Here is a 12,697-nt window from a genome sequence, read left to right on the forward strand (position 1 = left end):
AGCTGGATCCACCTGCTCCTGCTTTCTGAGGGCTGGGCAACTCTCCGGTGTGTGTGTGTGTGTGTGTATTGATTTTCAGGGACAGGGTTTCTCTGTGTAACAACTCTGGCTGTCCTGAACTTGCTTTGTACATCAACCTGGCCTTGAATTTACAGGTGAAATCTGCCTGTCTCTGCCTTCCTAGTGCTGGGATTAAAGGCTTGTGTAAGACCACGTGGTTACTTTAAACTTTTTTTTTAAAGAACAGTTTTGTGATGGGGTTATGGAGCCCAAAGTTTATAATCTATCAAAAGACCTGGTGGTCCCGACTCTAATAAGGCCAGAGGGGGTACCTGGTTGATTAGAGCTGTGGATTCAATCTCCAGAAGAGGAGAGAGAAAAAGAGGATGGAAAAAGACTTAACCGGGCAGGAGAGATGGCTCATTGGGTGAAATGGCTCATTGGGTGAAAGATGCTTGCCACTAACCCTGCAATCTGAGTTAAATCCCCAGGACCCACACGGTAGAAGGAGAGAGTGATTCCCTCGCATTATCTTCTAGCTACCTCCTGGATGGTGTAACCCTGCCCTCACCCTCTGCACACTTTCTTTTCTGTTTTTGGTTTAGTTTTGAGACAGGGTTTACCTACTTAGCCCTGGCTGTCCTGGAACTCACTCTGGAGACCAGGTTGGCCTGGAACTCAGAGATCCACCTGCTTCTGCCTCCCGAATGCTGGGAATGAAGGCGTGCGTCCCCATGCCTGGCCTTTCCAGTTTTGAGTCAAGGTTTCTCTGTATAGTCCTGGCTGCCCTGGAGCTCACTGCCCAGCTCCCCTCAGGTTTTTAAAAATTAAAAAGCAAGCCAGGCGTTGGTGGCGCACGCATTTAGTCCCAGCACTTGGGAGGCAGAGGCAGGCAGATCTCTGTGAGTTCGAGGTCAGCCTGGTCTACAGAGTTAATTCCAGGACAGGCTCCAACACAATACAGAGAAACCCTGTCTCAAAAAACCAAAAATAAATAAATAAATAAACAAACAAAAATCAGTGTCTGGTGGATCGTGAGATCCTGTCCCAGCCTCCAGCTCGGGTTGTTGGACTTAGGGGGTAGTTCCGGATCCTTCCTGCTCCTCCTGAGATTCCCAAGGTTTCGGGCAAATGGGGCCTGCAGTGTCCTCCCTCCCTCCCGTCTCCCCCAGTACCCAAAGGCATAGCCCACTAAGTGGGCCAAGCAAGTTCAAAGACACCAGGATCTCAAACCTAACTCCAAAACTCTTTATTCACCGCAGCTCTACCCATCCACCCGTATATCCTCACCCCACCTCCAAGCCTAACTCCTAAGTAATTTAAACCCTACCGGAGTTCTTTCACCTAAAATTCAAATCGAAGACGTCACCATATTCCCATTGGGTCTCAGACTCTGACTGTGGCACTCACGCTGACTCAACAAAACCCTCCAGTAACAAGACTAGGGTGGCAGAGAGATACGTCTCTCATTGGGGGAAAGGATCCATCAGTGACTCGGGTTGGGGGCAGGAGGGAGTGAGATGGGATTAGTAATAAAGTAGCAGGAGCTGTAGGCTTCAGCTCACTTGAGGCAGCCTGAAGCTACAAAGGCCCGGCAGTCTTCCAAGAGGCTCCTGACCCTTCTCTAGTACCTGCTGGACAGGCGTGTTCAAGGTACTGAGGGTTGAACTTGAATGGTCCCATGGAGAAACGCGAGTCTGCAGATGCTGAAGAAGATGGAGATAGATGATCTCACAGTCAGTAGTGCAAACATCAAGTTCTTAGTAGTTTTGGTCCCAGCCAGCCTCTGGCACTGTCCCAGGATTCTGAAGACTGGCACAGTGGCATTCTGTATGGAGGAGAGTCCAAGGTTTCCCCCAAGGGATCTTTACTGGTGATCTCAGAAGTCAACGAGGCTAGCTTAGTGTCATCAGCAAGCTGTCACAATCCAAAAGAAGCCACCAAGATGCACCATCCATGGAGAACAGGTGGACCGGGCTGCCAGCAACCCCCAATGTTTCAGGATCCTAAAGGTTCAGAGAACAGGGGGACCTAGGAACCCCCACAGGGCAGGGTGAGCAGAGGGGACGGTATCAGGGTCAGAGCAACGAGGGTTCGGGGAGTGTGGGTGATAGGCACCTCATAGGTCTTCCTTAACGCTTGACTTTGCGTCCAGCGGAGTTTCGTCCACCGCGACGGTAGAGAGACTGCTGGTTGCTGTTTAGTGGGCAGTACTTGAGTGTGTGGGCCTGGTCCCCGGTAGCCCCGCACAGAGGACACACATAATGCCTCAGGATGGGACACACCACCACACCTTCAGAGGTCTTCAGCTTGTGTGAGGCGTAGACGTGACGGGACTCTCCATTGTGTTTGCAGAAGTTGCACAGAGTAGCCAGGTTCCTGGAGACATCCTGCTCACTCTTCTCCTGCCCGAGGGCAGACACCTCAGCCTCTCCATCCTCCAGTCTCTGGCTCCGGCCATGGATTATCGCCAGTATCATCTGACTCAGGTTGAAGTAGTCCTTCCACATGTCAAAGGGTGGTAGGTCCATGACACCTCTATGTGGCTGGTGGCTGTGGGGGGACTGGGGAGGGGCTGGAGGGGGGCAGGGGCTGTGAGGTCAGAGGGCAGGAGCAGCAGGTTGTTTGTGGAGCAGAGAGGAGGCACATCCCCTTATAAATACTCCCCTAGAGCCCATTCTAAGCAAAGGTGGAGCTTAGATTTAAAGAGCCCACTTCCGGCCCAGGATTCTTGGCTAGGGCCACTCTCCCAGGGAGATTGGAAGCAGCTTATTTCCAGGTTGCCCCTCCTCCAAGGCACTCTGTGTTTTCTGGAAAGGACCACCTAGTCCATGGGCCTCAGTTCCCCTCCTGTTCCGTTTAGGGCTTTGCTCATCCTCACTTCCTTCTTCCCTCCTCCCTTCCCTCAGAATCATCCAGAACCTTATGATTTGACCTAATTTTTTTTTTTTTTTTTTTGGTTTTGTTTTGTTTCTCAAAACAGGGTTTTTCTGTAGCTTTGGAGCCTGTCCTAAAGCTCACTCTGTAGACCAGGCTGGATTCTAACTCAGAGAGATCCGCCTGCCTCTGCCTCCTGAGTGCTGGGACTAAAGTCGTGAGCCACCACCGCCCTTGTTTGTTTTGTTTTTGGATATAGAGTCTCACTATGCATCCCCGCTTGCTGTGTAGACCAGGCTGGTCTCAAATTCAGAATCTACCTCCCCAGGTGCTAGGACTAAAGGCTTGTACCACCATGTTCGGCTTAATTTTTTTTTTATTACTGGTATTTAGTGGGGGACATGGCACAGCTTACCTGTGCCACAGCTTGCAGGAGGCTCCTTCCCCCAGGTGGATTCCAGGGACCAAACTCAGGTCATCAAGCTTGGTAATAAGCCGGGCTGAGCTATCGCTGGGACCCATGTGGGTTTTTGTTGATGTCTGGTATGGTTTGTGTTTGTTTCTGTTTTTGAAACAGTTAGATCTTGTTACATAGTCCTGGGAGTGGGGCTCCACAGTCCCCTTTCCTTTCGGCTTTTGGCTCTGTGTCCTGCTTCAGTCTTGAGAGGGCTGAGATGATAAACACGCTGGGCTGGGCGGGCATCGCTCATCAGCATGCTTGAGTCCCAGGGGGGTTGCCTGTAATCCCCACACTTGGGAGGTGGGACAGTAAGGATCAGGAGTTCAAAGCCAGTCTTAGCTACTTGTAGCCAATTTGAGACCAGCCTCCCGGATCTTAGCTTCTGCCTCAGCTGACAGGGGCCAGAGATGGCTCAGCAGTTAATGGTGCTCAATGCTCTTGCATAAGATCCAAGTTTAGTTCCCAGCTCCAAGGTCAGGCAGCTCACAACCACCTCTAACTCCAGTGACCTCTCTGGTACCTGCACTCATGTGCATATAGAGATGCATAATGAAAAATAATGGAGGAGGCTTGAGAAATGGCTGAACTGTTGGAAGGGCACTTAGTGCTTTTACAGAGGACCTAAGTTGGGCTCCCAGCACCCACATGGGGCTGCTCATAACTGCCTGTAACTCCCACTTGAGGGGATCCAATACCCTCTTCTGGCCTCTCTGGGCACCTGCATATATGTGGGACACAAAAATCAAGGAGGCACACGCACACCCATACACACATGCACACAGGCACTCATGTGCACATTTAAAAAAATTGGAGCCAGGCAGTGGTGGCTCACATCTTTTTAAATCCCAACACTCAGGAGGCAAAGGCAGGTGGATCTCAGTGAGTTCCAGGCCGGCCTAGCCTACAGAGAAAGTTCCAGGACAGCCAGGATTGTTATACAGAGAAACTTTGTCTTGAAAAACCAAATAAATAAATAAATAAAAGAATAGAAATAGTAAAGATAAATCTTAAAAAAAAAGAAGAAACTAAACAAAACAAAATTTACAGCCCCACTCCAGGATCTATTCCTAATTCTCTTTAGAAATTATTTTTGTTTTTTGAGACGTAACCTGGGCTGGCCTGGGGCTCCTGCTTCACTTCCCAATGTTGGAGTGACAGGCATGAGACACTGGGCCCATGGACCTAGAATTCTTTTTCTTTCAACGTTTGTGTGTGTGTCGTATATGGTTATATGTTGTGTATGTGTGTTTTGTGTATGTGTGTTGTATGTGTGTGTATTGTAATGTGTATGTGTTGTATATGTTGTATGTGTTTATGTACATTGTATGTGTGTGTTTTGTGTTGTACGCGTGTGTTGTATAAGTGTGTAGTATGTGTGTGATGTGTATTGTATATGTGTGTTGCGTGTGTATTGTAATGTGTATGTGTTGCATATGTGTGTGTGTTGTTGTATGCATGTGCTGTGTGTGGTGTGTTGTATATGCATGTGTGTTGGATGTGTGTGGGTGCCTGTACGGCAGCAAACAGGTCAGAGGATGGCTTTCAGAATTCAGTTCTCTCTCACCATGTGGCTCGGCTCCTGAGGACTGAACTCAGGTTGTCAGGCTTGGAGACAAGCGCCTTTATCCTTATCCCCGGGCAGTCTTCCCTGCCTGGCCTTAACCCTTAATGTCTCAATGGCTCTGAAAGTGCACATATACTGCAACACAATTACCAAACGGTGGGTGTGGTTTAACCCTCACAAGTCCATGAGGGATCACAGCTATGATCCTGTACTACAGACCAGTAACGGAGGTTCAGAGCCACACAGCATGGAAAACCTGGACCCAAACAAGTGCTAACCGGTACTTACGGTGCCTGGTGCCTTACACACATGATTTGTCAAAGGCCACTGCCAGCCAATGGAGGTGAGGACTCTATTCCTTTTCTGTCACAGAGGACAGGAGGCTCAGAGACAAGAGGAGACACACCCAAGTCACAAATTAGGGAGATAGCAGAGTTGGGACTCACACCTATGTGTGTGTGTGTGTGTGTGTGTGTGTGTGTGTGTGTGTGTGTTATTTCCAATCTCCAACCCCCACCTCTCGCCCCAAGATAAGGACCAAACCCAGGGCCTTGAGCTTGCTAGGCAAGCACTCTACCACTGAGCTAAACCCAACCCTCAATGTTTATCTTTGAGGCAAGATCTCCTGTAGTCCAGGCTGGCCTTGAACTCTCTGTGTAGTTGAGGACGATCTCAAACTTCTGATCCTCTTGCCTGTACTTACCAAGGACTGGGGTTACAGGTGCACTCCACCATGCCTGGTGTTCGGGATGCCTGGTGTGCCACCCACTGTAAGCCAGGCATGGTGGCACACGCCTTTAATCCCAGCACTCAGGAGGCAGAGGCAGGCAGATCTCTGTGAGTTCTGGGCCAGCCTGGTCTACAGAGTTCTAGGGCAGTCAGGGCTACATAGAGAAACCCCGTCTCAAAAAACCCCCAAATAAATAAATGAATAATAAATCAAATAAACAAACACAGTAAAACCAATCTTAAAGTCTTATTGTAGCTAAGCCTAGCTCTCAGAAAGCTTTTGGGGTTGATGTCTTGGGCTACAGTTAAGACCAGCACAGGAAGCCAAAAACACTGCCATCATCCCATTTTACAGATGAGCACAGGGAGGCTTCGGAGAGGCTGAGGGTTGGTTAAAGCTAAGTGGATAGCTGGGACCCAAACCCTGAGTCATCTTCATCCCATGAAGCCCCGTGTGGAACGTGGTCAAAATAGATGAGCAAGGAGGTGTTGTAATTCTAGCAGAGGCAGGAGGATTGCTGCAAGTTTAAAGCCAGCATGGCCTACAGAGTGAGGCACCATTTCCAAACACGTCAAGAGAGCTGGGTGAGGCTTGCCTGGTGTAGATACGCACTGAGGCGCAGGGACTGCAATGAGGAGGGGCCCAGAACAGGCTCTGGATAATACAGCAGAAATGGAAACATGGTCTGGGGAGGCTGAGGCCCCGGGGGTCATGAGTTCTAATCCAGCTTGGACTACATAGGGAGACTGAATATGTGTGTGTGTGTGTGTGTGTGTGTGTATGTATGTATATATATGTGTGTGTGTGTATGTGTGTGTGTATATATATATATATGTGTGTGTGTGTGTGTGTATATATATATATATATATATATATATATATATATATATATATATATGTCAGCACGTGTCTCAGAACAAGGAAGAATAGTCATGATGGCGATTTTTAGGGTCTCTGTTGTTGCAGGTTGGTGAGCCTCATGTGCGTGGCCTTGACCATGATCACTTGGGTTGAGAGTCTGAGAGCAGGATAAGGAAAGGCACGTTACAGAACAAGGTGGTTACTATTGCTATTGTTTGACCAGTTCATCCGCATTGCCTGGCCTGCCCACCTTATTTATTTTCCTGGTTTCGCATCTGGTCTTGTTACTTAGCTATGGCAGCCTTTCCTCCTGGGCCTCAGGCTGGTGTTTATTTTGTTTTGGATGTTTGCAGGCAACTCTTTAGGTAAGTCCAGACTTGGGTGGTATGGAGAGGAAAGAACCGGAGGCGAAACTAACAAGAAAATGTCCAGCCTGGTGTTTACTATGTAGGGTTATGTACCCAAGCCCTCGCCCTGCAGGGGTCTGCACCCTGTTTACTTCTGAGTTGTCCAGTCTGACCCCCCTGGCTGGAAAACAGATGAAGTTTCAGACAGGTGGACTGGGTGAGGATCACAAACCTCCCCGAGGCAGGCACTAAGGGAAAGTTGCCTTAAGAGAATCACACCCGCTTTCCTGATGGATAAATGGAGACTGAAGTTCCAAGAATCATCCAATCACAACCAGAGTTTATTATTTAATTTATTAATTAAATTGTTTACTGGGTTTTTTGTTTGCTTGCTTGTTCTTTTGGAGACAGTTTCTCTGTGTAGCCCTGGCTCTCCTGGAAACCACTCTATAGACCAGGCTGGCTTTGAATTCATGTCCACTCCACGGCCCCCACACACCTGTAGCCATATCGTAATGCAAAAACGCATTCATTCTTACATCAAAGGTCCATCATAGTCTCGGCAGTGTTTAAAAGTTCAAAGCTCTAAGCCCCTTCTGAGACTCATGACAATCTCTTAAGCATAATCCCCGGTAAAATCGGAAAGCAGGTCATATATTCCCAATGCACAGGGGTAATATGCATTACCGTTCTAAAATGACGGGAAAGGGAGCATGGTGAGGAAGTCCTGAAACCAGCTGGGCAAACGCCAAACTCTGCGTCTCCATGGCTGACGTGAAAGCGCTCTTCAGAGCTCCAGCTCCTCTCAGCTTTGTTGGTGCAACACATTTCTCTCAGATTCCACCCTGTTACCAGCTCTCCTCCACAGCTGTCACACAGTCCCAGCATCTCCAACATCTTGGGTTCTCCAAGGCACGCCAGGCTTCACTATCACGGCTTCATGCAAGGGCTTCTCTGGCCCTCCATGCAGGGACACCTCTGACACACGCTTGCCTTCAGTAGCTTTTCCTTAGCTGCAGAGGGAGTTTCTACAACTCCTTTCTTGTATCCTAGACTCTAAAGCCAGATCCACGTGGCCAAAGCCGCCAAGTTCTGCTGCTTGCTGGCGCTGGAACTCGGCCCCTCCTTTCTGCGGCTGGTGGTTTCCTTCACTGCTTAAGTTTTTATTTTTTAAGATTTATATATTTATCTTATGTATGTGAGTGCTCTGTTTGCATGTACACCTTCATGCCAGAAAAGGGCATCGGATCTCATTCTAGGTGGCTGTGAGCCACCATGAGGTTGGTGGGAGCCAAACTCTGGTCCCCTGGAAGGGCAGCCAGTGCTCTTAACTGCTGAGCCGTCTCTCCAGCTCCTGCTTAAGCTTTTAATTCCTTTCCTCCAATTGGAAGCTTATCTTGGTGGGGTCTTGTCCTGAGATCATCGCTCCCTTTAGTCACTTAGCATCTGTGTGTGTGTGTGCGCATGTGTGTGCGTGTGTTCTAAACTTTATCTCCTTTAGCATTGGACTTAGCTGCATTACATTTCCCAGTGCCCCTTTTCTCCTCAAACTGTACATTTTATATTTCTCTTTGTGCAGCTTGCTCCTTTTCATTACAGATTGTCTCAGACAGTTAATACCCGCACGATGTGGTCAATACTAGGCTGTCTTGAAATCTCCTCTGCCAACACCATTAATCCAAAACTCTTCAAGTTAGCTTCAAGCACATTGTTAGGGCCAGGGCAAAAAAAGGAGCCACACTTTTTATCAAGAGTATCACAAAAATTCCTGCCCTCTGAAACTTTTTGACCCAATCACCATGATGGGGGAGGTCTTTCTGCATGTTGTAAATATATGTTTCTCTTATTGGTTAATGAATAAAGCAGGACGTAGCCAGGCAGGAGGTATGCATAGGGCTACCAGACTACGAGAATACTGGGAAGAGGAACGCAGAGGGTGAGTTGCCAGAGAGGTGCCATGTAGTTGCCAAGAAAGCAAGAGGCTCTAGCATCACTGGTAAAGGCCAAGGCCACGTGGAAATCCACAGATTAATAGAAATGGGTTAATAGAGAGCTAGCCAGTAAGAAGCCTGAGCCATGGGCCACACAGTTTATAATTAATATAAGCCTCAGTGTGCTTATTTGGGACTGAACGGCTGCTGGCGGGAGGGACAGAAACTTCTGTCTGTGCCAGCACAGTTCACATGTCCCTTAGCACCACCATCTGTGCTTCTACTAGGATGGCCGGTTAAGCACTTTTCTAGTTCAAAATCCCAAAGTCCATATTCCTCCAAAAACAGCATCATCAGCAAAGGGACGCTAGCCCACTCTGGCAGAAAACAAAACAAACAAAAAAACCCAAAACATTACATTCCTAAAGCTGGCCACCACGGTCTGTTCCTTTATTTGGCTACTTCCTCCTCCTGAGGCTGACCACCAAGGTCCAACAACCAAAGCCGCCATGGGCTTCCCTAATTAACATGCCCGATTAAAATTACACACCTCATCCTAACACCTTTTACTTTTCTAAACCCCCATTTGCCTATGCTCCACATCTGTCTCCCCTCTATCCAGACGCAGTCCTTTGTCCCTCTGGGTCAGACACCCTGTCCCTTATGCCTTCCCCTTGTCCCTCATCCCCTGTCTCCTTTACTATGACATCCTAGCCCATTCTAACACAGACCTCCCCTTCCCTTAAAAATTACACCTGCAAGGTCATTTGTGGTGAGATATTCACTTTGTCCGATCTATGGCACTGACCACGCCCATTGGGGGTGTAGAACAGTCAGTACAGCATGAGATTCTTATTCTCAGGGCCATGGGTTCGTGCCCCATGTTGGACGCCATTTTGTTATGAACTGGTTTTTCCCACTGGCCCGGTCCCACAGCCGATTCAGCCCCAAATAACACACTGAGACACTGTATTAGATATAACGCTGTTGGCCAGTTACTCATTTCTTATTGGCTAGCTCTGTCTTAAATATTAACCCATTCTATTAATCTAAGTATTTCCACGTGGTCTTATGTTACCGGAGGGAGGGGCTGGCGTCCTCTCCCATCCTCCATGTTGACTCCTCCTACTTTCTCTCTTCCTTGTCTCCTAGTCCCGCCTATCTTGCTTTCCTATTGGCCAACCGTGCTTTATCCGTTAACCAATACGAGAAGCATACTGGCAGACTGACATCTCCCATCAGTCCTTTGCTGCTGTTTTCTGCCTGAGTCAGAAAGCAGCCACTTTAAATTTTCTTCCCCAATTAAAAAAGGATCTCTGTGAAAACAGGTGTTTGGGTGTGGTTTGTGCCTAATCTGGGGTCTGGGAGGGGGCCCCCCACTGTGTGTGGGGGCTGCCACAGCAATCTCTCTCCCCGGTACCCACTTCTGCTTCGGCCTCTGCTTCATTGCTGTGAAGAGTCACCATGACCAAAGCAACGCTTCCATTGTCACCACGGCAGGGAGTTTGGCATCAGGCAGACATCATCGTGCTGCAGAAGGAGCTAAGAGCTTCATCCTGACCCTCAAGTGGCTTTTGAAACCTTAAAATTCCGCCTATCTTCCCCACCCCCGGGACACACCAACTAATCCTTCTAGTCCTATCAAAGAGTTCTGCTCTCTGGTGACTGAGTATTCAAATATATGAGCCCATGGGAAGCATCCTTGTCTTTTCTTTTCTTTTCTTTTGGAGACAGGGCTTCTCTCTGTGTAGCTTTGGAGCCAGCCTGTCTTAGAACTCACATTTGTAGATCAAGCTGGCCTCAAACTCACAGAGATCCAGCCACCTCTGCTTACGGAGTGTTAGGATTAAAGGCATAAGCCACCATTGCCCAGTTTGTGGGGGCCATTCTTATTTTAAAGCACTGCAATGGTTCTCTTTGGTTACATAGCCAAGGCCGGTTTAGGCTGTGTGAGTTTCTCTCTTATCCTCTCTTGGCCCCCACACCATGAGTGAGTGAGTGAGTGAGTGTGTGTGTGTGTGTGTGTGTGTGTGTGCATGCCCCCCCCCCAGCACACTCCGCCTCTGGAAGTTTAAGCTCAGTGTCAGAGCACTTGCTTAGCCTTCAGAGTCCCTGGATTCAACCTAGCAAGATCAAGCCAGAGAAACATTACAATGTCAGTCTTTATAATTTCCTGACCCCCAGACAGTTTCAAGTGCATGGCCTCATTTCAATGTTTAGCAGTTAAACTCTGTGTGCTGCTGTTCTAGCCTCTGTGAGTGTGTTAAGACCTGCCTGTCGACTGTTTCTTTCCTTTGTTTGACATAAGGACTATATGGACCACACTGGCCTCAGATTCATAGAGACCCATCTGCCTCTGCCTCACGATTAAAGGTCTGAAATTAAGGGTGTGAGCCACAACACCCAACTGCATTTAATTTTTTCAAAAAATACTATTTTACGTGTACGTGTGAGTTCCTGTGTGTATCTCCGTGCATCATTTCTACCCGAGGAGGACAAGAGGGGGACATCGGATCCCTGGAACCAGAGTTAAAGATGGTTGTGCATCACTGTGTGGTCGCTGGGAATGGAACCCAGGTCTTCTGGAAGAGCAGCCAGGGCTTGTAACTGCTGAGCCATCTCTCCAGGCCCCTGACCCCTTCTTGTGAACAGGATATGTTGTCTCTGTGTTAGTTCACCTTTAGATTGTGTGAGGATTCCCCAGCCTGACTGGGTAGAGACGAAGGTTGTTTGTGTCCACATTCTGGGCTCACAGTTCTGTTTAGAGATGAATGAAACCTGTCTATTTGATGGTTTGCTTCATTTTGAGGCAGGGCCTCACTTTGTGGCTCAGGGTGGCCTCACACTAATGTCAATGCTCCTGCCTCTGCCTCTCTAGTGCTATCTGTGATCACAGCCATGAACTGTCATGCCCTACTCACAACAGGTAAATCAATTAGCATTCTTTTTTTTTTTTTTCTTCCGAAATAGGGTTTCTCTGTGTAACAGCCCTGGCTGTCCTGAAACTCACTCTGTGGACCAGGCTGGCCTTGAACTCATGGAGATTTGCCTGCCTTTGCCTCCTGAGTGCTGGGACTTAAAAAGGCATGTGCCACCACCACCTGGCAATTAGTACTCCTTTTATAAGTACCTAATGTTTTAACCTTCTTATCTTTCTATTCATCCTACTAGGTCTCACTGAGTAGCCCAGGCTGGCCTTGAACTCATGGAGATCTGCCTGCCTCAGCCTCCTGAATGCTGGTTATGGTTGGGTGATACAGAGCTGATGGCTGTTGTCTTGGCATATTCTAGAATCTCTCTCTGTCCATTGAAAATTTTACGGGCACTGGGTGGAGGTCGTGAATGCCTTATGTAGTTTGGAGGTGAACAAGCATCCAACTTGAATCCCAGCACTAGGGAGGCAGAGGCAGGTGGATCTCTGTGAGTTTGAGGCCAGCCTGGTCTACAGAGCGAGTTCCAGGACAGCCAGGGCTCTTACACAGAGAAACCCTGCCTCAAAAAACTGAAAAGGAAAGAGAAGAAAAGAAAATGCCCCCATAAAATCGGGCTTCAGGCTTGTAGGGCATTTTCAAAAATTAGTGATTGATGGGGGAGGGCCCAGCCCATTGTAGATGGGGCCATCCCTGGGCTGGTGGTCCAGGATTCTATAAGAAACCAGGCTGAGAAAACCCTGAGGGGTAAGCCAGTAAGCAGCCCCCCCCACACACACACACAGCTTCTGCATAAGCTCTTCTCTGGGTCCCTGCCCTGCTGGTTCCTGTCCTGACTTCCTTTGATGATGACAAATAAACCCTTTCTTCCCTGAGTTGCTTTTGGTTGTGGTGTTTCATCACCCTAAGATGGTTTTCTACAAAAGTTAGAAAGGGTTTGGTGGTTCAAGCCTTTAGTTTTAGCAACACACAGGAGCTCAGTGGAAGACTGCATGTT

General features: G+C 48.3%; 1 protein-coding gene across 1 annotated transcript; it reads right to left on the reverse strand.

The window, feature by feature from the left end:
• Nucleotides 1–2,132: 2,132 nt before the first annotated feature.
• On the reverse strand, nt 2,133–2,554 carry Nanos2 (nanos C2HC-type zinc finger 2). Its single transcript, XM_051207620.1, has one exon. It carries the CDS (start codon nt 2,529–2,531, stop codon nt 2,133–2,135), a length of 399 nt encoding a protein of 132 aa, XP_051063577.1. The 5' UTR covers nt 2,532–2,554.
• Between the last annotated feature and the right edge of the window lie 10,143 nt (nt 2,555–12,697).

This window comes from Phodopus roborovskii, unplaced genomic scaffold (genome assembly GCF_943737965.1).
Source record: "Phodopus roborovskii unplaced genomic scaffold, PHOROB, whole genome shotgun sequence".
Classification (NCBI taxonomy): Eukaryota; Metazoa; Chordata; class Mammalia; order Rodentia; family Cricetidae; genus Phodopus; species Phodopus roborovskii.

Bases quoted from the DNA above. Each gene is read 5' to 3' on its own strand.
- Nanos2 (XM_051207620.1), bottom strand. From the start codon at position 2,531: ATGGACCTACCACCCTTTGACATGTGGAAGGACTACTTCAACCTGAGT.